The following is a 27,024-nucleotide window of genomic DNA, read 5'->3' as shown; positions in this document are numbered from 1 at the left end:
ACTTTAACTATGCACTGTACCCACCAGGATCTTGAACACAATATTGCCACAAATTCATATTTCTCACATTTAAGCATTTTCCCCAGCCTTTTCCTTTCAGTCACAACCTTTGCTGAATTAGCCTCCAGCCCGTCACCTGACTGTACCTGGAGTTTCTATCGCTTGTGTGATCAGCTTTTTCTGGCCCTACTGTGAAATGTTTTGAGGCAGCAACACTGCCACTCTGCTAATCTGTTAGACAACATTAGAAAGCTGCACCAGGATGTGAGGAAGCATAAGACAGCTGGTGACTTGTAGCATGTTTCTGTCAGTTTAAAGGTCACACTTTATAATACAGCCATATACTTACAGTGTACAGTACAATTGGGCATTTGGGAGAAGAGAGGAAATACGTTTTACTGAAAGTATTTCAGTAGGCCTAAGTACTGGGTACCTACATGGTATTTTAGAGGAAATAAGAAATTACTCCTAGTATTTTGTCAGTGCTTGTTTTCCCAGAACCAAAGCACCAGCTCTTTCTGATGTCAGGCAGTCTGGGTGGAAGTTGGTGAGAGGCCGAGCCAAAGTGAAAGCTGCATATTTTTGAGGAGTTGACTCAATACGAGCTGCTCCTCCGTCTTTGCCCTCTGGCTCCAACAAATCCCCAGTTCAGGAATCTACACCTGCTGTGATATTGTCAGAAAATATGACATGCATGTATTAACATTGCTGTGATGTTGACAGTAAAATCCCATCAGCCAATAACACAGTTCTTCAAAGCCTTAGTTATACAGTATGTCTTTATAAATATGTCATTGCCACTGCTAAGCTGCCCTGAATGAAACACTAATTTGCTCCAGTGGAGCTTTTCGGTGACTCAGTGGTTTAACTGGGCAGCTTCCAGGTGTGAAAGTGTGCAGTTGAATGAGCAGGGCGTTCCTGGAAAGAGCCTTCATGCTCAGTGGACCCTGGTGAATAAAAAGTAAAGAAATTCTTAAGATCCTTAGAGTCTTTCTATGAAGTGCAAGTCACATCCAAACCAGCATGTTTACATACATGTAGAATAACTTGAGTCATCATGACAACATTTTTTAACACTTAGACATGGTTCTAAGAAACAAAACTTCCCTCTGAGGTTAAAGAAATTCAAGGAAATTCTTATTATTACAAGGGGCAGAAGAAACATGATGAATAATTTAGGCCTTAGATCACTTGGACCATTAAAACCATTTGACCGACGAACACATAAAATAAATGTCATTGTTGTTCTTTTCAAACTCAGTCCTTTGCATCCTGCTCCATCTCAAATGTTTATGGTGCAGAAGAAGAAGAAACTACACACATTCATTAAAACATACTTCACCTCTTTATGTTTCATTATTTTATCACATTCATTTGAATAAAAACCTGGTTAAGTTCCTGTTTAAGTAATTGACAAGAAAGGGAAAATAAGACGTTAATTGGATGATTAATAGATACATTAATCAATTGTATTCATCTGATTATTAGATGCAGAAACAAAAATTCAAAGTAAAAACACTTATTTCCAACAGCATTGCTTCCAAAATATTTGAAACCAAAGCAAACACAAAAGAAAAGTCTCTCTCATACTCAGACTTGATGTGTTGCATAAAGCTGTTTCACAATGTACCACCAGTGTGACAAAATGAACTTGTGGCTTCATTATTTATTATTCAGTGCTAATGTTATGTTGAGTATGGACCATTATCTAAGCACATAAATATCGAGAAGCATTGAAATTATTGATGTTCTGCACTGGTCTGTACTGGTAGCCGTCCTTTCCTTTCACAACCTGGCTAAACAGTATGTAACAAGAGAGGAAGACCACACAATCTTAGACGTATTATGTTTGATCAAGTAAGAATAAATGACAATGAGATGCGTCAATCAGTAAATTAGTATGAATGAAATGTCTATGTGAGTGTCAATGAGTGTGTGAGTGGGTGTTTGTATGTGAAACCAAAAGATACAAGCAAAAAATGGTCTTTCAGCAAGGAAAGGGAGCAATAGGGTGTTGAATGCCTTGAATTTATCAACTTTAGAGTCAGGTGCTCGCAATCTCTGATTAGGCCTCAGCTCCACCTCTTACGGATTTATCACTACCAACACAAGTTCGAAAGGATTCATTTCATAAATGCAGAATTATATTGTTTTTTATCACAAAGTTCAGCTGTTGAACCACCAAGCAGAACATGCACAATGAGTAACACTGATGTTGTATGAATGATGACACAATAAGTCTGTTAACAGAAAAGCCAACACGCCTTGTTCTGCGAAAGAGGAAGTTCAGTTTGCTGGCCTATTAAGATAGCTTTTTAGCTTCAGTAGATACACAGAAAAGTGTCTGTTTTATGATTATTACTTACTTTGCTACACTTATTATTATTTGCAGTGACTACATACATGCCAAAGTTAGTCACGGAGCTTCCTTTAGGCAAAATTATTAGGAAACACTCCATAAACTTTCATGTGTATGCTGATGATACCCATTTCTTTATACAATTGTACCCAAATGTATTGAAAGTTTGGTAACTGCCACTTTCTTAAACATAACTCATTTTTTTTTATTTTTTATATTTTTATAAAATGAGCTTCAGGTCAGATCAAGAATGCAGTACAATTGTGTTAAATCAGCAGAGAATAATAGGGAAAAAGGTTGAATAGTAACTATAATGTGGAGCGCAAAAAAGGTTTTACAGGCAGTCATACAAATGTGTAGTTTAATGTCAGAAATAATGACCCAGGATTTGAAGTAAATAAATTACAACATGAACATACTACATATTTTTTTGGAAAGTTCCCCGTTGTGGGATGAATAAAGGGAAATCTTATCATTATTATTTTGTAGTATATGAATTGTTTATACAGTATATATGGCAATTACTTCTGATTGTCTTGATTTCCCCCTTTTTTTCTATTCATAAATTTAATTTTATATATAGATTAATTTATTTATTTTTACTTACTTTACTTAATTTATTTTTCTTCAGTGTTATATTTATGTGTGTAAAACAAATTAAACAAAACAAAAAATGAAAGCATTGCACTTGAACAGGGTGGATCAGTGTCATACGAGTTATGAACCACAAATGAAAAAGCATTGACAGATGATGGTGAAAGATACTGATGTGTTGCAGATGAAGGAAATGTAGAACAGCCAACAGCTACTTGCTGTGTGTTCGAGTGTGTGTTTGTTTCTCTTAACAGAAACATTACATTCTGTTAACATTCTGTTAACAGAAACAAATGTATGCAAACATACTGTTAACATACATTTGTACAGTGTATGCAAATGTGTCTACCATGTATAAATGCAAGTGAACATTCATAAAAGTTGGAATAATTTTGCACTTTATCTGTCATTAATAAATCACATTGTCACAATCATTTCATGAAAAGAGGTAAAAAATATTTTATTCCAACTTTTTGAGCAACCGTGTAAGCACATAAATGTTTTCTTTTAATTGATGTGATTTATATTTATTGTCTTTTTATTTTTTTTTAATTTTAAGACTTATATTTATCTATTCTATTTAATTATTTATACATTTATTTATTCTTTTACCTTTTTTATTCAACACACATATAGAAAATACAAAGAACACACAACAGAGAGAAGACGCATATACAGTTAAATTATTTATTATTATTTTTATTTTTTTCTTATATCTTTCATGATTATTCTGAAAAAACATTTTTTTAAATACTTCTCCCACGGTAATAATAATTTTCTTAAGACATGAACATGAGCAGCAAACATCAAATACCTGACCTTTTGTATTTTTATTTTTTGTGTTTTTTCCTATTGCCAAAAATCTGCTAAATTAAATATCTATCCATCACATTGTCAGGAAGTATATCAAGCATGAAAAGCGTTGGGTCTAAAGTTAAGTTTACATTAAACTGTTCTTAATAATCTGTCTGATTTTATCTGTCTGTTGAGAAGATTAAACTGTGTGTATGTACTGTGTGAAAAGTCAAGGTAGCTTGAGTCATATGGTTTGAATTGGGCCTTTAACTGCATCACCATCACACATCATCAACACTACATTATTTAGCAGCAGGTTCTCGGTGTTTTTTCCCAACAGGGTACTGGGAGAAACTGGAAAAAGAGGCCTTGAGTGCAATAAATTCTCATCTGACTGAGAAAAATGCAAGAAGAAGCTTTAAAGGTCAGATTCTGGATCCCTGTGATGAGGTGTGGTATCCGGGGAGTTTTAGCACTCACAAACTGTCGATCCAATACTTGAGCACTTGCATTTAAAAAATCTAGTTTTATTAACGAAAAGATAGAATCTAGAGTTTGTTGTGTTATTTCATTTAAAACAGCCTTGTCTCCTCTTCACCAACACCAGCACAGGACAGTGCACACACAACCTGCAGCTGAAACATATAGGTCAAGCTCACCATATGTGGGCTTTAAATTACTAGGCTTGCCCTGAGCTGGTACAATCACATCATTTGAGTCCCCAAAACCTTAAAAACTATTATTGTCCTGGAGGCAAGGATAAACCCAGTGATTTACTGAGGAAGAAGACAGCTTCGGTTCATTTCTAAGTGCTGGTGTATGTGAGCTGAGCGCTGCCGGGCATCGAATCTATTGCTTAATGAGCTCAGAGTTAATGTGAGGAGAAAACACTCCTATCACTTTACCCGTAAAGCTGGGTTGTTTTCTCCACCTGGGCTTGTTTAAAATGGTTTTATCAGGCAAGCACAAACACAACTGGTATTAATCAGGTGCAGGCGGCCCAGAGACTGTAACTCCAGTACAGAGAGGAAGGATGTGAGTGGAACAATGAGAGTCTTAAATCAAGGTGAGTGCTTTGATCAGTCTGTAATTCAATCAGCTCTTTCCACACGAACACAAACACAAGCACACAAAGTAGTAAGAGTATTACTACATTTATGAGGACTCTTCTTGATTTAATATTTATAAACTTATTTTACTTGTGCTTTATTTTAGTACACGGTCCAAATTCCAATCCAATTTGTCAAATCCAGTGGTGGAATGTAACTAAGTACATTTACTCATGTACAATTTTGAGGTAAATATTGTACTTTTTATTCGACTACATTTAACTGACAGATTTAATTACTTTTCAGGTCAAGATTTAATGTGAGAAAATGCAATAAATTGAAATTGATTGTGCCTGTTTATAAATTAAATCACATTGGAGTGTATAAAATTAGCCCTACCTTGACAGTAAAATGCTGCTTACAAAAACAATAACATATTTGGAATATTTATAACAATATGAGTGGCCATTCTGCATAACAAGTACTTCTATTTTTAATACTTTAAGTACATTTTGATGCTGATACTTTTGAACTTTTGCTTAAGTAAGTTTTGAATGCAAGACTTTTACTTGTCGTGGAGTAATTTTACAGCGTGGTAATAGTACTTTTACTTCATGAGGGATCTGAATACTTTTTGCACCACTGGTCAAATCAAACCCTTATTACAGTATAACAGTAAATTAAAGAAACAGTTCAAGATTTTGGGAAATACACTGCCAAGAGTTAGATGAGAAGATTGATACTATGTGGTTTAGTTAATATGAAGCCACAGCTGGGAATCCAGTACAAAATCAGCCTACATGCAGCTCTAAAGATCATTAAATAACAAATTATATCTCATTTGTTTAATCCCTTTTGCCAGACTGTTCTCCTTCCCAGGTTTTCAAAATACTGATGCTTTTTCTCTGCCCTTTGCATCTGACTTGTTACACTTTTTTGTAATGAAACAACATACAGTGTGATAACATCAATCTTCTTATCCGATTCCTGGCAAGAAAGTGCATAATCACATTTCCCTGAATTATTCCTGTAAAATCCTCACCCAGATTTCCCCCTCTGCTTTTTGTTTTCCTTTATTGAGACAGTTCCCTGTGGACATTTGCTGTTTCTTGGCAAACTGCACACACAAACACACCTTGGAGTTGCATAGCTCTGGCATGTAAGGTTTAGGTGTTAGACATGTTGCGACTTGTGTGCATGAACAGGTGATACATGTCCTAATTTCTTATTATACCAACATTGGCTCTCATGGGTGTTCTGCTTTGTTTTGTTTTTATCAGATGCATCTGGGGTTTTCGAAATTACTTGCAGCTTTACCAATTAAGGACTGTGGCATGAACAAGTGACAAGTTAGTCAGCAAAAAGATTGTAGACAGAGATAGATTTACTTGAAAGCATAAGTAAAAGGAACATTTTAACATGTGTTATATACTGAGGGACGGCTTTGATGGTTGGTCTTTACCTCCTTGTCCACACTCATATTTGATCATATTCCAAAGTCATCTATGAGACTAACTTTTGTCATTAAAGACAACATTTGAGCTGTCCATTTGAGCAACAAATTCTTAGTTGATTAATCTGCATAATATTTTTTTAAACTAATTGATTAGCTGACTTAATCAATAAATCAGTTAAACTGAGTTTCACTTCAAAGAATCGTGTAAAAAACACCAATTTAAAACTACTGTTTATCATAAATGTGCTCCTAAGCTTCTTGGAAAAAAGTATAAAAAATGACTTATTAACTAAAGAAAAACAGCCCTAGATAAAACAAATGATTAATTTGAGGTATTAATGTGATAAGCTGCAACTTTAATGCTTCAACAGGAGTAGAATAATCTAATTTCAGACAATGATCTGTTGTTCCACACTGAGAGATGACATTTCAATTTAAGCCTTTAAAAAAACAAACATATTTCAGATAAGACAGTCCTGTTGTGACACTTTGGGGCTGCTGGGCAGAGCTCTGGGCGTTTTCAGCAGAGGCTTCAACACCTCCCTCCTCACGTAGTTTAAATGTAGAGAGAGAACCTCTGTGAGGTGTCAGTGTCCTGCGTGAAGGAGCAGAGGCGCAGCGATGGAGCTCTTCTCTCTGTTTGTCTCCGCTGTTCTGGTGTGTGTTGTCAGTGCTGGGATTCCTCATGATGGAATACACTGGACATACACAGGTAGGCTATTTTTATTATTAAGAATTCATCATGTGTTCTTTAAATGACACTGTTACGCGCAATTTTAACACCAAAAATAGCACAATTCGATTGGATTTAAAGGTGTTTGATGCGTAAAAACGCGCGTCACAACCTACCCAAAGCGCATTTGTTTTGGTGTGAGAAGCTGCCACGTTGTGTGAATATCATTAAGCTATTATTATCATCATCATTCAACACTCACCAGAAGCACTTAGCTTCTATGGTTTCTGTGTGGAGCGCGCTACATTGGCCACATACCTTGGATAACCACTGTGAGTCTGCGGTCATATCTGCAGATGTGAAGACAGCCACAGAGACACATTATTAGGTGTATGTGCTAAATAATTTGGGAGTGAGTACTATTGGGACATGCACAGCAGCTTCCACAATATCCAGTTAAACAAGTCATGTACGTACCAGAATAACCACCTACATGTGACCTGCTTTAATACTTCACAGCCGCTGATGGCTTGAGTAGTCTTGCAAGATCACTCCCAGAATCCATCAATCTCAGGGTGATTTTTTTACAATGTGATATTAGTTTGGATTTTCTTCTCACAGAGGGAGCTTTGGACCAGATGCACTGGCCAACCAAGTACCCCGCATGTGGCGGTAAGAAGCAGTCCCCCATAGACATTCAGCGGCGCAACGTGAGACACAACCCAGACATGTTGCAGCTGGAGCTCAACGGATATGATACTCAGAGTGGGAATTTCCTCATGTCCAATAACGGGCACTCCGGTAAGATAAGCGAGAATAAAGACATTTGGAAATAAATAAATTATCAACTTCAATATGAAGTCACTGTTAAAGGACCATACCACTGTTTCTGCTGATCTAGTTCATGTACTATAAACCAAACTGTATGTGACTGCTGACCATTTTAATGCCAAAAATGTCAAATGTTTGAAAGTTTTCAGTCAGCCTTTGATTTCCATTTATTTATTCATGGTGTAATGCTCAATTGAAACATTTTCAAACCACGTTACATGTAGTGCATCTGAACCATGAAGATACAGTCCAAGAGCTGAAAGAATCACACATAAAATCATTAAATAAGCAAACGGTTTCAAGTCAAAAGTTTACTTTAGTTGTGCATGGTTGTACAAATCTGCACACATTTTTCCATGCAGAGTGCAATATTGTCACATGGTATTGATCTGATTTGAAATGTCTGAAAAGCACTACATTACTTCTCATCAATAATAAACATTTGATGAAAGTAATTGCAGACTGTATGTTCATTGTGGTGAATTATACAACTCAAACAAGTCTTTAGAAATAAATGTCAATGGCTGCCTCAAAGAAAGGAAACACATTTCAAAATCTGAAGCAAGCAGTTATCTACCTAATTTCTGATAAGTTTGCGTTCTCATTTTGATTAAGCACATGTATAATCTGAAAATGTTTATGTTTCCATCAGTTCAAATTGACCTGCCTCCCACTATGGTGATCACCAAGGGACTGCCAGGAAAATACACAGCTGTCCAGATGCACCTGCACTGGGGCGGCTGGGACCTGGAGGCCAGCGGAGCAGAGCACACCATAGATGGCATCCGTTACATGGCAGAGGTAAAAAAAAAAAAAAAAAAAAAAGACTTGATAAACAAAGGCGAGGTCAAAACTGACTAGAATACACAAGCAGATTAACTTCTACAGCTGCAAGGAATCTTTAATGATCTATGCAAACAATCTATAGTCACTTAAGCAAACTGAAGCTGTTTCTATATACAGACCTGTGCAGCTACTAAATTCATAATTCACTTATGCGTGAGTCACAACTAAGCACAGCAACTGCATTTGTACAGAAATTATTACACTGCCTCAGTTCACTCCTACTGTGCACAGAAATTAATTATCACAACAGATTATCAAAGTAATGCCATGCTTGCATAAATAATAAAACCACGAGAACCTGCTTCTTTTAATTTGAGAACTAATCCTCGCTGTTTTCTCTGACTCCATTTCTGAGCTGCTTACATGCAAATTTATTTAACAGAGGCATTTGTTTTCTTTTGAATATTATCCTGTATGTAATTTACGTATTTGCTGCCTCTAAGTCAGCCTTAATTAGCTTTCTTTTTTTTAAAGTGAATTAGTAGCACTAGACCTTTTTGCATATTTTGGCACCTAACCTTTTTCTGCATTTCCACCTTGTCCTTTAGCTCCATGTTGTCCATTACAATTCTGACAAGTACAAGAGTTTTACTGAAGCCAGAGATAAGCCGGACGGGCTGGCAGTACTCGCCTTCTTCTATGATGTACGTAAGCCACAAAGATTTTTTGTAACTTTTACTTTATGTTCTGCTTTATCTGACCACCAAGTATTGACCAACGTCTACACAGGATGCCAGCATTATTTCTGATAAATGATCACTCCTGCAAGAGGAAGTTTACAAAAAAGTCTTTGTATGTAGTAAAAAAAAACTATGATGAAATGCCCTTTGAAGTCTATGTTACTTTGTGTTGGTCATCCTGCTGCATTAAAGGCTCCATTGAGTGCTCATTTACATGCCAACATGTTGAATGAGTGCTTGTTTCCAGAGGAATGCTCTGGATCTCAGACAGTCAGTGGCTCTCGGCTGCAGGACGTCATCACTGCTGCTGCTGCTGCTGCAGCAACACCACCGCTGGCATCCGCCATGATACCAGCACAGAGTGGCTCAGAGTTAGAGCTATTTGGACAAACTCATTTAGTAACAAATGATTCAGATTCATTGAGGTGGAAGTTCGAAAGAGAATTCCACTAAATTACATGTGCACAGCAATGTCAAATGAGGTCAGACGGGGCAACAAAACAGCAGCAGTCAGATTATGAGACAGGAAGTCTTATGTTCTCTGAAGGGAGAACATAGGTGAACATGTATATTAAAAACATCCATCACAGTTTACAGGCTGTTAGAGACAGGGTTAGGGTTAGGGTTAAAATAAACTACAAGTCCCCTTTGTATGGCTGTTTGTAAAGTTTACCAATTGGCATGCTTCCTGTCTAGCCAATTAGTGGCCAGAAATGTAAGCACCATATCTTGAAAAACATGAAAGAATATAATTTGAAGATGTAAAAATATCCTCTTAGGTATTTAACTTGCATTTTGCTTGTAAGTTACTATAAGGAATTGGTTTTGTAATTCATTTGTACAAGTGATGCTTCTGTAGACATAAAATAAGTCATAGCTGCAACTTTATTAGTCAGGATGGAACAGATATTGGTGTCGACAGAGCAACATAGTTTTTTGACCTGATTTAAATATGTGTTAAATGGTTCAAATTTACCTTGGAGACCTGTTTTCATTAGAGTTGAACTCACTGCTTCTCCTGGACGTTCCGGGTGTTTTCAATTTTGAATCTGAATCTTTCAGGATGGACATTTTGAGAACACCTACTACAGTGATTTCATCTCCAGTCTAGAAAAAATCAAATATGCAGGTGAGTAACTTCACACACGTCTGCTCTGATTGGTCCACAATCAGTGTCTACAACTGCTGCTCTCAGTGTCTCTGCACCATCATTGCAGCCGGGGAATGAATGTGGCAGCACTGAAGCAGCACTTTCTAGTTGTGACATCATATCCTTACCTTAAAGTTTAAAGCCTACAGGTGCATCTCAATAAATTAGAATATGATGAAAAGTCAATTTCCAGTAGTTCAAGTCAAATAACCCCAACCAAGTTTTGAGTGCATATAGATGGACATACTTTTCAGAGGCCAAACTTTCCATATTAAACATAGTTCTTAAAATTGTCTTTTGTAATATTAAATTTTTTTGAGACACTGAATTTTAGGTCTTCATTAAATGTAAGCCATAATCATTATAATTAGAAGAAATTAAATAAATGAAATTAAATAAATGAATATCTATGATATTCTAATTCATTGAGATGCACCTGTATATGCATTTATCCGTGGATTGGGAATTTTGATACTCAAAACAGCACCTAGACCTGCTTTATAATTCAAAACAGACATGGAAATCTCACTTATTACTCTTACTTACAATATGGGACCATTAATGTGATCTTGACAGGTCAGTCCATGAACATTTCGAGCATTGATGTGCGCTCCATGCTCCCCGAGAACATCAACCATTTCTTCAGATACCAGGGCTCCCTCACCACTCCACCCTGCTACGAGAGCATCCTCTGGACTGTGTTTGATACTCCCATCACTCTCTCACACAACCAGGTACAGCAGACAGGAGAAATTTCCCTGCTTGAAATATTACAGCTGACAAAAAAAATCCCCATTTGAAGAAAATCTGCTTATTTTGAATATTCTGTGGTGCAATTTCATGTGTTTCTCTCCTGCTCTGTTGTGTTCAGATCAGGAAACTGGAGAGTACTCTGATGGACATGGACAACAAGACCCTGTGGAATGATTACCGCATCGCTCAACCTCTCAACGACCGTGTGGTGGAGTCCTCTTTCCTGCCACGCCTCGGGAAAGGAAGTATGTAACTTGTTGCGGCAGTGTGATTACACAACAAAGGAATATTATTGTCGTCCTCACAGTTGGCATGGGGCATGTCAGAGGTTTTGAGTCTAATTCTTTTCCCTTTTTGTCTTTTTAGCATTTTGTCGTCAGGATGAAATTGAATCCAGGCTCCTGAAGATTGAGGGTCTGATAACGTCTCTTGGAAAGAACATGATTTCAGGTGACTCATTAAAACTGCGAAAGATGACTGGTTGTGAAAATGAAAGTTCCCTTATTTACTCTCTATCTTACTTAATCCCTTAAGGTGGAATGCGTAACTCAAGGCCTACCAGATATGGTGAGTTCTTTGTTTTTATCCTGATTGATTTTTTTTCAATCGAACTATGATTTGCTGTTGTTGTCTTGCTCTCCAGTCTGATTCCAGTTTTTCTGTCTTCCTCAGAACCTCGCGCTCTGTTTCCTCTGGTGCTCAACTTCCAGGAGAAAAACTCAGGAAGTTATGCTCTGGCCAGCCTCACCCACGTCATGGAGCTTGACTCTTTCACTGTGTGCATGCACGTCCTGCCTCTGGCTGAAGGAGTCCACACCGTCGTCTCCTACGCCAGTAACGGCAACGACAACGAGCTGATGATCTCCATCGGCGAGGACAGAGACGCCAGAGAGGTGGGCCTCTGGATTGGCAACGAGTTTGTCAACCTGCCACACAACTTCAGGTCCAACGACTGGGCCAACTACTGCATCACCTGGACGTCCCACACCGGCGGTGCGGAGCTGTTTATCAACGGCATGGTGGGGGAGCAGCGATACCTGAAAAGCGGTTACACAATCAGCCCTGGCGGTGTGTTCATCCTCGGCAAAGACCAGGACGGATTACTGGGCATCTCCAATGCAGACGCCTTTGTGGGTAAGATGACTGATGTCAACGTGTGGGACTACGTCCTGACCACAGCAGATATCCGGGACCAGATGTCGTGTGAGAGAAACAGCACCGCAGTGGGAAATGTGTTCAGCTGGGGAACCACCAAACTCGGCCTGTTTGGGGGGGTGCAGCTGGACAGTCCCTACAGATGCTCCTGAACAGACTCAGCTGCTTTTGTGTCATTAGCTTTAAGATGCTGCAATAAACCAAAATATTACTGCTGAGGGTGGGGATTTAAAATGTGTATGATGTATGTAATGAAGGATGAAAAGTCTTTCAGGCTCCTGCAAGTCAAAATTTAATGTTACTTATAACGTCAGCCATGTTTTGTATTAATATCTTTGCATTACCAATAAAGGGTTACAAGTGACTTGTTGGTTTGTATCTATCTATCTATCTATCTATCTATCTATCTATCTATCTATCTGTCCGTCCATCTATCTATAAATCCATCCATCCTAGCCCCCATGAAAGCTTGCTTGAGGCTATCTTCTGGTGTGTCCTGTCACTGAAGTGGAACCAGCATTTTCTATGGATATAAAACACGGGAACACATGGAATAATGTGATCATACAACCTGAATAAGTGGGCTTAAATAAATAGATTCAGTGGTATATTTAGCTGCTTTTTGGATCTGTTGCTGCAGATGATTAGATTAGATTAGAGAGTAGATGGCGATCAGCAAGCCGTCAGTTTGGAAAAGCAGGAAGAAGCTAAATGTATTTAAGCCACCTAAAAAAACAACTATATCTGGAAAAGTGTAAGCTATATTTAAAATATTTTCACCACTTTACCTCACTGTGGGTCAGCCCTTAACGACAGGGAAATGAAGCCCTTATATCGATCTCTTCAAAGCCACCAGACTCCATTGAAAAAAGCAGTAATTTTACATCTCAGAACACAGGAGTTGCTGGTCTACCGCTGAAACTAACAAACAAACTAACCAAACAAGGCAGTGGTAGAACATCAACTCTCATGTTCTGTGAGGTAAAATTACTGTTTTTGTCAATGGAGTCTGGTAGCTTCGAAGTGACCATAGTTGGAAAAGGCTGTCTGATGGCAAAGTTAAGCAGTGAAAATATTCTGTACACTTAAAATGATACTGGTGTTTTTTCAAGAGCCTGAAATGTGTTTTCTCGCTGCCCTCGTCCACAGCAACACATTGCCTTGCTTCTGTGTCGTTAGCCTACCATAGACTGTATAAATAATGTACGTAATAACCATGATGTCACCCATTGGTTTGTGGACTCCCCGTTTTAAGCATCGAGCAAAGCGTTACACTCGTCACCATCTTGTGTCGCCATCTTGTTTTTGGAAATGGGGAGCAGAGCATATTTGGACTGTGGAGGAGTGAGAGGGATCTGACGACACTGACTACACGCATCTCTACACCTCAACCTGACTGAGTGAAGCCACTGCTAACTCATGTTAGCATTAACTGGGATGTTCATACCTCAGTATAATGAACAGCGACTCATTGGAGTGTCTGTTAGTCCAACCAAACGCTGAACAAGACATTTTTAATGAACTAAACGTTCAAATAAACTGTCATTAAGTGAAAATACAGTGTGAAAGGGTCAAAGTTATGAGACCAAACCGGTAAACATCCTTTTTTATATGTATATAATGTTATGTATAACTTTATTGACACGTTCCCATGGATACGCATTGTTCTGCTTCTCTCCTGATGACTGCTCACCTTGTTAGTGACCTGTCAATCAAAGGTAGCCACGCCCCAAATCATACAATTCTTTATCTTCTATTTTCTTCTAAATGGGGCCATTATTTGCACTATTAACATCAAATTGTCTTGAAGAACATGTTTTACTAGCGATTGAGACCATAGTGTTGACCGAAATGCTTCTGCAACCTTTGTCAGCGCCACCTGCTGGAGTTTTTGGTAGAAAGCAGCTTAAGGCACTTCCTGGTTTGCCTGACTGCTCAGAGCCGGAGGTTGCCGCCTGGTCGGTACTCCTTCCTGCTTCTCCAAACTGAAGGCGTGCTGACCACCATCTACTGTAGATAATACACTGACTATGGACAAGTACATTATACAAACTCACTTTAAAAATCTCAACTATCCCTTTAAATATTGGTTTTAAAAAATCAGTATTTGCTGAATTTATGGTCAATTTGTTTCGCCACTGGCAGTTAGCATCCATTGGAAGTTACATCTATAATCATTTCTACAGTTTCCCTTCTGAGAATAAGGTGGATACAAAAAGAGATTGTGTAAAGATTCCTTGTGAAATAGAAAATTAAGACATTTCCAGTCCATTGCAGACCTCCCCAGAGTGAAGACTTCCTCTCCTCTGAATGCTCTCATTTGTCCTCAGAAGGCCGTGACCCTCTCTGCATCCTCCAGACTTTCTTTGCTTTCTTTCAGGGGCAGATCCCCATCACCCAGTTTGATCTCCACTTTGTTCCTTCTGGCGAACATCTGGCAGATTTCCAGGAAGGTCTTATTCTTGGTTTCTGGGACTACCAGCCAGATGTAGATCAGCGTGACCAGACAGATGAAGGAAAAGATGATAAAGCTGTAGGGGCCCAGACCTCTCTGTCAGGAGGAGGAGGAGGGAGAGGAAATGTGATCAGCGAAGAGTCAGTCAAGATGAAACGTAGCTGTGCTTGCCAGAAACAGTTGGCTGGATATAAACAGTATTGAAGGTGAAGGGAAATGTGATAACTTTTGTTGGAATGCACTTTATTTGGGTTCTGTTACTCAAACAAATTCCTCTGTTGTTTGCTTTGTGGTTTGAAGATGAAGTCTTGAGAGGAAGTTAACATGATATAAAGGCTGTGTTTATCTCCAAGATTACCCCACTCAGTCCATGGGAAAAGACAAACTGATACTCCTAATAAACAGGGACTCATGCTAGAGGACACCACCTGTGTAAGCTACACATTGGACCATGATTGATTCATGAACCAGTTGTGATTTTACAAAATTAGCTTGTATTTCCATGTGTCAAACTGAGATGTAGAGAGAAACTTTGGCATTTCTCAAACTTGACACTATTTACCCATGTTTTTGTGTCTAAGTGGCTAATAGGGACAACAATTTTTGAAATTGGTCTAATATTGAGCGAGAGCGCTGCAGCCGGCAACTGTCAAACGGACTGCAATGTAGTAATACTTTGGTGCAATCATTTACCATCAGTGTATGTCCTAATAGTGCTTGTTTTTGCCACTGACATGCTCAGATTGTTATTATATGTGTCTGACAACATCATGGGAGGGACTCTACAGAGAAATAAAATGTTTTCTTTGCCTTTCGATCGATCCAGTCTGTTTCTCATTGTGTCTTTATTAAGGAAAAGTCTTGTTTGCATATAAATTGCAGATAAATTACTCATAAAATGTAGTATTTATTTTTATATAATATCATTTTTTAATCCCTTCATTTTTGTTGTTGCTGTTCTTGCTTTTGCTTTATTTATTCCAATTTATATTTCCACACTTATTTTCTTATTCTTTTCCAGATTTTTTGGCACTCCTATGCAACATATCTATGGCTCTAGTATAAAAATTATATTGTTCCATATTGTGAATTTCATGCTTGATGAGGGTCTATATTGGATATATACAGTCATGGAAAAAAAATTAGACCACCTTGTTTTCTTCAATTTATTGTTCATTTTAATGCCTGGTACAACTAAAGGCACATTTGTTTGGACAAATATAATAACAACAAAATAGTTTAATTTAAGAGCTGATATCTAGCCATTTTTCATGGTTTTCTTAATAATAACCAAAATCATTATCAAGAAAACCATGGAAAATGTCTAGATATCAGCTCTTAAGTAAAACTCTTTTTTAAAAGCTATTGTTGTTGTTATCATTGTATTTGTCCAAATAAATGTACCTTTAGTTGTACCAGGCATTAAAATGAACAAGAAAGTAAGGAGAGAACAAGCGTGCTCTCATATTTTTTTCCATGACTGTAGATTTTCAATCATATATTTTGTATTTCAGTTAAATTGCAGGTTTGTTTGCAAATCTTTAGACAGTACAAACTGAAGTAAACAAATTATAGATAATTTTTAAACAGTCAGGATGTGCCTTGAATTGCCTTGTTGTTTACACTTAAAAAACATCTGTAACGAATTAGATTTCAAAATATTAACCTTTCGTTCCCCCGGTGTGAACGAGTTCTTAGAAATGATGTAACTGACCTCTAGGAAGGGGAAGACGAGGCCAACAGTGAAGTTGGAGAGCCAGTGGACGGAGCCTGCGACCATGAAGGCGGCAGGCCTCGCCGACTGCCTGAACATCTCAGTGGTCACCACATAAGGAATGGGACCTGGAGAGCGAAGATGTGGTTAACCACAACCAAAACACTGGAGACACATCATCATTCAGTGAGAACGCTTATGTCTCAGAAAACAGAGTGCAGAATCACAACATATATCATTACATGTCTGGACACATCCAAACAACACTTCTGCTAATGGAGCACCCTGTTGTAATCAGCGTGTGTGTAAATAACCACCGGCGGGGTGTGACTCACTGGGTCCTATAGCGTGTCCTATGACGTAGATGATGACACAGGCGATGCTGACGTAAGGCATCCACGTCACAGTCTCCTGTCAACACAAAGCTGCTGTTATCATTAACCGGCTGTGTTGATGAACAGGAAAAACATTTCCCTGCACTGTGGGGAAGACTTAAACCCCACTGTGCTGTTGAAAGTGATACCTGTCTGTGTAGACTGTGGGTCCAGGTGAGATTACAGGGTTAACTTTCAGGGGGGCAGCGCTGGCTTTGTGGTCGTCTGATGGTCAGTGTTTCTTATACTTTAGTGGCGGGTGACTCTACTTTTACGTCTCAAAGTTCTCATGACCCCAGCATATATAGATGTCAAGTCATCACATTTATATTCCACACCAAGCTCTAAATGTATAATACAGTCATTGAAAAAATTATTATTATTATTATTATATTATTAGACCATTGTTTTCTTCAATTTCTTGTTCATTTTAATGTCTGCGTAGGAGCCTAAATGCAGTTTTTTGTTGTTATTGGTTTAATTGAAGTTCATAAGAATTAAGAATAGGAATATTTACAATACGTACATGATTTGGTATTTACAATATTTTTGGACAGATGTATTTTCGTTTTGTGAAGACTGCACCTTTAATGTGTCACTCTTGCGATTGTTTTGTAATGGTAATTTGGTAGGTAATGTGAATTTGTGGTCAGTCAGGACAAGTGTAGAGTGGAGTAGTATTGTTTTTTTTTTATCTCTCTCTTCACTACTTTTAGGTGTATAGGATGCGATTTGTATTGAATTTTGTGACATTTTAATTTTTTTGTATTTTTCCTCTATTTTTATCTGAGTAAACGAGGGAACACAGGGAAGAGTGGCACGAGCGTCAAACTGAGGCTTCATCTACAGCCTGGTACAACTAAAGGTACATTTGTTTGGACAAATATAATGATAACAACAAAAATAGCTCATAAGAGTTTAAATTAAGAGTTTTATTTTCCATGGTTTTCTTGATAATGATTTTGATTATCAAGAAAACCATGGAAAATGGCTAGATATCAGCTCTTAAATTAAACTCTTATGAGCTATTTTTGTTGTTATCATTATATTTGTCCAAACAAATGTACCTTTAGTTGCACCAGGCATTAAAATGAACAATAAATTGAAGAAAACAAGGGTGGTCTAAACTTTTTTTCCATGACAGTAGTTGCCAAGTCATCACATTTATTTTCCACACCAAGCTCAAAATGTATAATATATTAAAATTACAGTCCAGTAGAAATTGTAGCACAGTGACTCACATCCTGTTGTTTGTCTCTGTACCACAGCACGTTGGACCCTGAGGTTATTAAAGTTCTGACTTTAAGCTTTAAAGCGATGATTCTATAACTTTCACACAGAATACAAAAAGACAACATCAACGACCTACAACGCAATAAATCACAGAGCTAGAGGAGGGAAATGGAAATTCAACCAAATACAGATGTACAAGAATGCAAAATGTGCAAGAAATGCAGCCAGAGTGGTACTTGCTGTTAAGCTTTAAAAGCACTTGGGATGAAGGAGATGTAGGCTCTCTAACGGGAGCCCTGAAACAACGTCCTGAAGGCAAAAGCTTACACTCCTTCAGGATTGGATGTTCCTGGCAGTACAGATTAGCCCTTCTAAGGACCTGACTGCTCTAAAATATTGCTGGCCAGTTTTGGTCATTTCTTCCCATTTCCTTCCTGCCCTGTGGTGATCCTCAGCAGCTGATCTCCACACACACACACACACACACACACACACACACACACACACACACATTGTCAGTGCACAGTATTTTATCCTTGTACCAGAGGCAGAACAGGGATGTTTCCAAAAATACCTCCAACTTTGTGTAATTTCCCTCTCCCTCCTTTTCCTCTCTGACAGGACCAGCAAATTAGTGGTGCAAAAGTTCTATCACTGGGAAAATTTTGCCATCTAGAGGTCCACCCTGAAATTGTCATGAGGGCTTGATCTATGCAACTACTACTACTACAACTACAACTACTACTACTACTACTACTATTACTACTATGTTATTACATAAAGAATTCTAATGTAATTAAGTAAATGTTCTGCTAGCCGGATATACAATTTATAGCATTGAAGACCACATTTTCTAGGCATTGTTGGGAACCTTAAATTGCAATTACAGCAGCCCCCCGGAGAAGCACAGCCCCGGACGCTCCCAGGTTTAGGTTAAGCCCCGACTGTTTACAATGTCTGGCTCCACCCGTGCATAACACATTATGCACCCAAATCAAATCAAGTGGTCAAAGCTTAGAACAAGTAGGCCTATGTGCTGCGAGCACCCAAAACAGTCTCAAGGTGTTTTTCACGGAAGACATTTTGACTTAACTCAGTAGGAAAAGCACAGGTAAATGATGAAATCAGCGATTGTTGAATTACATTTATCTGCTTCAGTTTCAGGCTCCTGGTATTGTGCAATGTGCATGCTGGCTTCAACACCTAAATACAACAGAGCCATTGTTAACATTACCTGTGCTTTTCCTACTATAACAAGTGAAGATGTCTGCTGTGAAAAGGTAGAAAGTAGTAGTATGACTGCAGCAAAGAAAATGTTAGCCCTTCGCTGGCAGCCTCCCCATTCTCTCTCCAGGAGTCATTGGCTACAATCCATACTGGACATAACATATTTGGAGATATCAGATGCAAAAATGCACAAGGATAAACAATCAACAAACAGTGCCTGGGCTGACCTCGCTGACAAAGTGAAAGATCGTCTGCTTTCATCTGTGAGGTCATAAACCCTTAATGTCTACTGTGCAAATACTACCATACAACATATGTATGTACAGGTGCATCTCAATAAAAGAGATAATCATAGATTTATCTACGTTAGTAATTAAATTAAAAAAGTGGAAATAACACATTATATAGATCCATTACACACAGAATGAAACATTTCATGTCTTAATTTATTTAATTTCTTCTAATTATCATGATTTTGGCTTACATTTAATGAAGATCTAAAATTCAGTATCTCAAATTTTGAATATTACAAAACACCAAAACAAAACACCAATTTTAAAAAGTTTGTTTAATATGGAAATGTCGGCTTCTGAAAAGTATGTCCATCTATATGACTCAATACTTGGTTGGGGCGATTTGACTTGAACTACTGAAAATTGACTTTTCCATGATATTCTAATCTATTGAGATGCACCTGTATGTTTGTAAACATGTTGTATGCATTTTCCTCCCTTCCATCTTTATTTTTTATTCTTTTTTGTCATTGTGATCTACTCTGGATTATGGTAAATTATTTTTGCGCTGCCACTGGGGGTGGGGGTTAGTTGTTGTCTATTTTTTTGTGTATATTCTTTGTTTTCCTTGTTAAAAAAATAATATTGTAATATTGTGGTGGCAGCAGAAATCTCAGAGATTGATATCTACTGACCGAAAAACCTCCAGAAAACAAACATGAGGTGAAGATGGTTGGAGTAAAATGTAAAATGTCCCCTAAAATTGTGTTCACTAAATGGTGCAATTCCTAAAACCAGATGCCAATGTAGTCTCCCTCGATAAAGGTTAATGTCGGCACTTTAATCTCAGTGTCATTGTCTCAAATACAGAGTGCCAGAGTACACAGAACAGATGATGTGTCACCTGTCTTAAATATCTCCCGTGACTCACCCTCGATAACAAATCTCCTGACCTCAAGGTTGAGAAACTGACATAGGACAGTATGCACGCTGCACCACTAGAGGACAGCAGAGTAACAGGTTGACACACTGAAGCTTCATATGGTACCTGGAAGTTGAGTGCAACAGTGAGCAGCACACAGGATACACAGCAGATCCCAAAGCCAATGAGAAGGAGCAGCCGTCGTCCTGAAGCCTCCACGATGAAAACCTGGCGAAACAAATCACCTGTTCAGAACTGTTGTCTCCTGCTGATTAGGGCTCGGCGATATATCGATATAAAAAAATATATTGATATATTTCTAAATGTGATATGGAATGAGACCACATTGCATATATGGATATAGTTCAAATATGCGCTGTGATCCTTGCTCCAGGCAAACACCTTTATATATAAATGCTGCCCTTACAAGGGTTTGTCATATCAAGTTCTTTTGTAATGTTTGTTATTCTTTTCTCATATAAATATATTTATTTCAGAAAAAGATTGGCCTATTTTATTCCATAGGCTATTTTTATTAAAGATATTTTTAATTTAATTGTGCACTGTATGGAGCTTTGATTTTTTTTTTTTTAAAAAGGTACTCCTGTTGTTATACAGTATTTATGTTCACTTAAATAAACGGTTTCAATAAAACAACTTGTGACATAACAAGCTTGTGTCATATTTGGCTTTGACTTTGACTGAACATTTGCTCTCACTTTGCGATAGAAATATTGGGATATATATTGTATATCGATATGGTTACACTCGTCGTCATCTTGCGTTGCCATCTTGTTTCTGATACGGGGAGCAGACCATATCTGGAATTCATGTTAGCATTAACTGGAGCATTAACTGGGATGTTCATTTTGGCTAGCAAAAAACAAAAATAAAATGTACGTTACTTACCTACGAAAAATGAAAAACGACTCCTTGGAGTGTCTGTTAGTCCAACCAAACGCTGAACAAGACATTTTTAATAACAAAACGTTTAAATAAATTGTCATTAAGTGAAAATACAGTGTGAACTGGTAAACGTCCTTTTTTATATGTATATAACATCATGTATAACTTCATTGACACGTTGCCGTGGATACGCATTGTTCTGTTTCTCTCCTGATGACGGCTCACCTTGCTAGTTCTCTGTCAATCAAAGGTAGCCATGCCCCAAATCCTATGATTCTTTATCCTCTATTTTCTTCTAAATAGAGCCATTATTTACACAATTAACATCAAATTGTCTTGAAGAAGATTTTTTACTAGCGATTGAGACCATAGTGTTGTCCTAAAAACAAATCCTGAGGTAATAAATCAAGTGAGAAGTTTTCTCATTTTGTATTGAAATTAATGGACAGAAAAGGTTTTGCAGCCGCCGTCAGCGCCCCCTGCGGGAATTTTTGGTAGAGTGCAGTTTAAGGCACTTCCTGGTTTGCCTCACTGCTCAGACCCGGAGGTTGCCGCCTGCATTTGGTCCATATCGCCCAGCCCTACTGCTAATACGATCAAACAGACTGTAGATAAAAACAGGGTACTTACAGCTGCTATAGTCATGAAGACATTCACCGCCCCTGTCCCCACAGTGACGTACTGGATGTCATTCTGCTTGACTCCTGCAGAGCCGTATATGCTGTCTGCATAGTAATAGATCTGAGAGGGAAATGCATTGAAACATTAAAGGAGCAGTAGTATAGTTGAAAGTGTGATGCACTCTTATTTGGTGTGGACATCAGTGGGTCAGAGACAAGGACAACAGGCCCGGCTCACCGCGTTGACCCCCGACAGCTGCTGGCCCATGTTCATGGCGATGATGGAGACCAGCTGCCAGCGGAGCGAGCGCTGGGACAGCAGGCTGAGCACAGACAGGTGGCCCTCTGCCCTCTCTGACTGCTCCTCCAGATGCATCTCTGACAGCTCCGCGTCCACGTCTTCCCAGCCACGCAGACGCTGTAGCGCTTTCTTTGCTGTCTTCTCGTCTCCCCTCTGGATGAGCATGTACCTCGGGCTCTCTGGAAAGAAGGGCAGCAGCAGGAGCTCGATCACTGCAGGGATACCAGTCAAACCCAGCATGAGGGTCCAGCCTGGACACAGAGGGAACAGAGACACGTCTTTACCAGTGGGCCGACCTAAACAGATCTCTCCTGAACATGGGCATAGACATGCAAAAGGCCCAACCACCTCACCTATATAAGAACAAGACACTATTTTTCACACCTTTTTTTGTTGTTGTTGTTTGCCTTTGTAGTAATTATGTGATTGCCACATTATCTGCAGTTTTGTGTCAGTTTTTGGTAATTTTATGTCTCTCTGTAGCTGTTTCGTGTCACTTTCTGTGGTTGTTTTGATCCTGTTGGTTATCATTTTGCAACTACAGTCATGGAAAAAATGATTAGACCATCCTCGTTTTCTTCAGTTTCTTGTTCATTTTAATGCCTGGTACAACTAAAGATATATTTGTTTGGACAAATATAATAATAAAAACAATTTCCTCTGGGGAAATTTTGAAAGGGCCACGGGGGCTATTGCTGGTGTGTGTACACTATGATGAGATTCTTCAGAGATTTCAAACAATTAATACTAGTAATGTTATGATACTATATAATATACAAGGAGCACACCTACAACAAACATTCCTCTTCAAGTATTTATTCATACAGCAACCTATGACCTTTAACCTCAAAATGTGTGTGTGTGTGTGTGAAACATTTGTATCTGGAGGAGTGTGCGCGCTTACGCGCGCATATGTGTATATATGTGTGTGTGTGTGTGTGTGTGTGTGTGTGTGCGCGTGGTGTATCTTTAACTGTTATTACATTAAATGACCAGTGTGTGTGTGCGTGCGTGTATCTTTAACTGATATTATATTAAATGACACGTGTGTGTGTGCGTGCGTGTATCTTTAACTGTTATTACATTAAATGACCAGTGTGTGTGTGTGCGTGCGTGTATCTTTAACTGTTATTACATTAAATGACCAGGGTGTGTGTGCGTGCGTGTATCTTTAACTGTTATAACATTAAATGACGAGTGTGTGTGTGCGTGCGTGTATCTTTAACTGTTATTACATTAAATGACCAGTGTGTGTGTGTGTGTGTGTGTGTGCGTGCGTGTATCTTTAACTGATATTACATTAAATGACCAGTGTGTGTGTGTGTGTGTGTGTGTGTGCGTGCGCGTGTATCTGTAACTGTAATTACATCAAAGCATCAAAGCATCAAAGCATCAAAGCGTGGGGTCGACCAATCAGAGCAGAGCAATCAACGGAATTAACAGCTGTGGAATCTTCTGGCACAGTGAAAGCAGCCAGAGGTGGGCAGAGTGAAATTTCTGGCCTCGAACAGAAAGCATTTTTGGCAAAACCATAATCATAATCAGTATCATTGATCCGACTTCACTTTGAGCGTCCTGAGTTCTTCGTGAACGTCTACATATGTTTTTTTTTTTAAGAAAAATGAAAAAATAGCTTTGTTAGAGCGATCTAAAAAAACAGTTAAATCTCACCTCTTCCGAAATCTTCCTGCGTTTTTAATATGGGACCCAATGAGGCTGTAGGTGGTTTTGGTGGCGCATCTTTGCGTCGTACGCCCAAACTATAACTCTGACAGCTTTACCAGAGGATTGTGAGTGAGAAGACAAATTTTCCTACATTTCTATGTATACATTTTTTCTGTAGAGTGGAATTTGCGGCCTGGAGTGCAGTTTTCAAATTTATTTTTTGACAGTTTTACCTCTCCCTCTACACTCTGAGCGATGACATCACACACTCTGACTCGAACATTCCGTGCAATACACACCCATTATAATCTCAGAATTTCTCCAAAAATGATCATGGTCATTGAACAGGGATTGATAAAAAACTATATGACCTATCGAAGCGCAAATTAATACACCAATACACAAGACTTGTGTCTACTGTTTAAAGTTTAAATGGAGTCTCTAGGTGAAATTATGCCGGAGAAGTAGACGTCTGAAAATCTTCAATTAATGTTGTTTTTTGCTCATTTTCTTTCGGCCGTCCCATTCATTTCAATGCAAAATTTTGGGCAGTTTTTCGCGACTTACGTCGCGAAAAATTCGTATTCCGTAGAGAAAAGTAATAGCACACCGATCCCGATCAAACCGCACGTTTTGATATATAATTTGTAGCGGGACAAAATTGCGTCCGCAAGAGGAATAAGAAGAAATCCACAGTATAACAGTAGTGCTCGGGGCTTTGCCCTACAGCTATTGCTGTATGGGACCAGTGCTCGGTGCGATTGCCCCGAGGCCCTAATAATAGCTCATAAGAGTTTAATTTATGAGCTGATATCTAGCCAATTGTCATGGTTTTCTTGATAACAACCAAAATCATTATCAAGGTGTTTACCTTGGTGTTTCTTTGCAGCTGTTTTGAAGCTCTTTGTAGTTGCTTTGGCCGATTTATCGCCTTTTTCTGTCTCTTTATTGTCATTTCATGTTGCTTTGTGGTCATTTTGAGTCTCTTCCTGGTATGTATGTGCCTGAAACTTTGGGCCCTATGGCTTGTGTCTGGTGTTCCTCATGTATCCAATGAAGGACGTCTGATTTTTACCTGTGCTGTTGCCCAGGATGTTTCTGATGCCCAGCACTTGTGCACTGAGGATGCCGATAGTGATGAAGAGCTGTGGTACGATACCAAGGGCTCCTCTCAGGTTTTTGGGAGCGAGTTCTCCCAGATACATTGGCACCACGTTGGATGAGAGGCCTGCAGATAGCAAGCTTTAGACACATAGAACAACTCTTGTAAATCTGGATTTAACAGTTGGATGTATCTGACCTGCACAGATGCCGACTATAAACCTCGCCACAATGATGATCTCATAGGACTTGGTGATCTCACTGACTCCCATCATCACAGCTGGGACGATGGAGAAGATGTTGTTGAAGAGGAGGGTGCCCTTCCTGTCACAGGATCGAGCAGTTCAACAAAATGTTAAACAAACAAGTACACAGCTTTTTATAGCGCATGATGAATGTGACATATTACCTCCCTAGTTTGTTGACCAGAGGGGCCACCATCAGGGAGCCGAAGAAGCCTCCTAGTGGGTACATGGACACAGAGAGAGACCACAGCAGAGTTAGGAGGTTCTCCTCCATCGGTGTGCCGTAACGCTCCATGTAGGTGGTGTTATAGAACTGCTGCATGAACTGAAGAGAGCAGTACAACACTGATAGAAACAAATCATCGTATAAGGCAAACACAATGAGATTATAGGCTATTTTGCTTCAACAACAGTCTGCTTTCAAACTAGTGGAAAACCAAAATGCGCATTAAGGTGTTTGTTGTACTACAGTTTGTCTATCTGTGTTTGTAGATTTCTCCTAAATTAGCATAAGATACAGCCACATTTGCTCACCGGTATTTTAACATAAAATAAAAAAAACTGTAATACAACAATAATTATCTTAATGTAATCAACAGGAAAAGTTCATGGTTATATTTGTTAGTTGGACCTTACTTATATAATATTTATTATTATTATTATTATTATTATTATTATTATTATTACTATTATTAATAATAATAATAATAATAATAATAATAATAATCTATAATAATAATAATTATTATTATTATAATACTACCACTAATAATAATGATATTTAATAAGATGATGTCTCACTTGTATATTTACAATATCTAGCCATTTTCCTAATTTCTTCATAATAACCAAAATCATTATCAAGAAAACCATGGAGAATGGCTAGATATCATCTCTTAGATTAAACTCCTATGAGCTATTTTTGTTTTTTTCATTATATTTGTCCAAACAAATTTACCTTTAGTTGTACCAGACATTAAAATTAACAATAAAGTGAAGAAAACAAGGGTGGTCTAATATGTTTTTCCATGACTGTATAATATAGGAATAATTGTCTTAATGGAAGTAATCCAATGGGGAAGTTGCATTGTGATATCAATATACCAATTAACCTGTAGTGTCTCTGTGTTTGGGTTACCGGTGATGGAGAGTTGATCGCAGCCACATTGTAACCGTACTGGAATGATGACCCGAATGCAGATATGAGCGTTGCCAGGACCAGGACCACAGTTAATCTCTGTCAGGGGACATCAGCAAACTATGTGAAGCCTCCCTTCACAACACAAACATCATCAATCATGATTACACCATTTGCACAGTGTCACAGACAAAACAAACACTGGTGTGATGGTGTTGATATGCACACCTGGTGTGTAACTCACCCCTCTCCTCTCCACACACTCTCCCCACTCTTCACTCTCCGCCATGGCTGTGTTTGGTCCTTCTGTCAGCAGTAATAACAGCACACTTTGTTAATACTGCACCACTGGATTCTGCCTGCCCTTTGGACATGAGATCAGAGAGCGTAGCGGTGGTTTACAGCCTGGCCTCAGTTATTATTTTCATGTTGCTGACTGTGCCCTTAGGTTCAGGAAGTTTTGTATGCAATACACTCAAGATATTAAATGCTGCTCTGAGCTGAATGTTAATATCAGATCCTTTTATTGCGCTGCACCTTCAACTAAAC

The 27,024-nt window shown here is 38.5% G+C and overlaps 2 protein-coding genes across 3 annotated transcripts; one reads left to right on the top strand and one right to left on the bottom strand.

Annotated features, from left to right (window-relative positions):
- The first annotated feature begins 6,860 nt into the window (after positions 1-6,860).
- On the top strand, positions 6,861-12,690 carry ca6 (carbonic anhydrase VI). The gene is made up of 10 exons (XM_059334107.1): positions 6,861-6,965; positions 7,548-7,727; positions 8,410-8,558; positions 9,152-9,247; positions 10,346-10,412; positions 11,010-11,167; positions 11,305-11,431; positions 11,553-11,636; positions 11,721-11,753; positions 11,859-12,690. Exons 1-10 carry the CDS (start codon positions 6,875-6,877, stop codon positions 12,491-12,493), a joined length of 1,620 nt encoding a protein of 539 aa, XP_059190090.1. The 5' UTR covers positions 6,861-6,874; the 3' UTR covers positions 12,494-12,690.
- Positions 12,691-12,744: 54 nt separating this feature from the next.
- On the bottom strand, positions 12,745-26,801 carry slc2a1a (solute carrier family 2 member 1a). Of its 2 annotated transcripts, XM_059334108.1 has the most exons (11): positions 26,720-26,801; positions 26,476-26,574; positions 25,502-25,662; positions 25,292-25,416; positions 25,067-25,219; positions 22,264-22,577; positions 22,036-22,146; positions 20,626-20,727; positions 16,846-16,921; positions 16,511-16,638; positions 12,745-14,892 (listed from the first exon to the last, which is right to left on the bottom strand). In XM_059334108.1, exons 1-11 carry the CDS (start codon positions 26,762-26,764, stop codon positions 14,668-14,670), a joined length of 1,539 nt encoding a protein of 512 aa, XP_059190091.1. In that variant the 5' UTR covers positions 26,765-26,801; the 3' UTR covers positions 12,745-14,667. The 2 variants fall into 2 exon arrangements, with proteins under 2 accessions (XP_059190091.1, XP_059190092.1); XM_059334109.1 differs by lacking the exon at positions 26,720-26,801 and having other exon boundaries at positions 12,749-14,892; positions 25,502-25,553; positions 26,476-26,570.
- Between the last annotated feature and the right edge of the window lie 223 nt (positions 26,802-27,024).

This window comes from Centropristis striata, chromosome 5, assembly GCF_030273125.1.
Source record: "Centropristis striata isolate RG_2023a ecotype Rhode Island chromosome 5, C.striata_1.0, whole genome shotgun sequence".
In the NCBI taxonomy this organism is placed as follows: domain Eukaryota; kingdom Metazoa; phylum Chordata; class Actinopteri; order Perciformes; family Serranidae; genus Centropristis; species Centropristis striata.
This window is presented reverse-complemented; position numbering and strand designations above follow the sequence as displayed.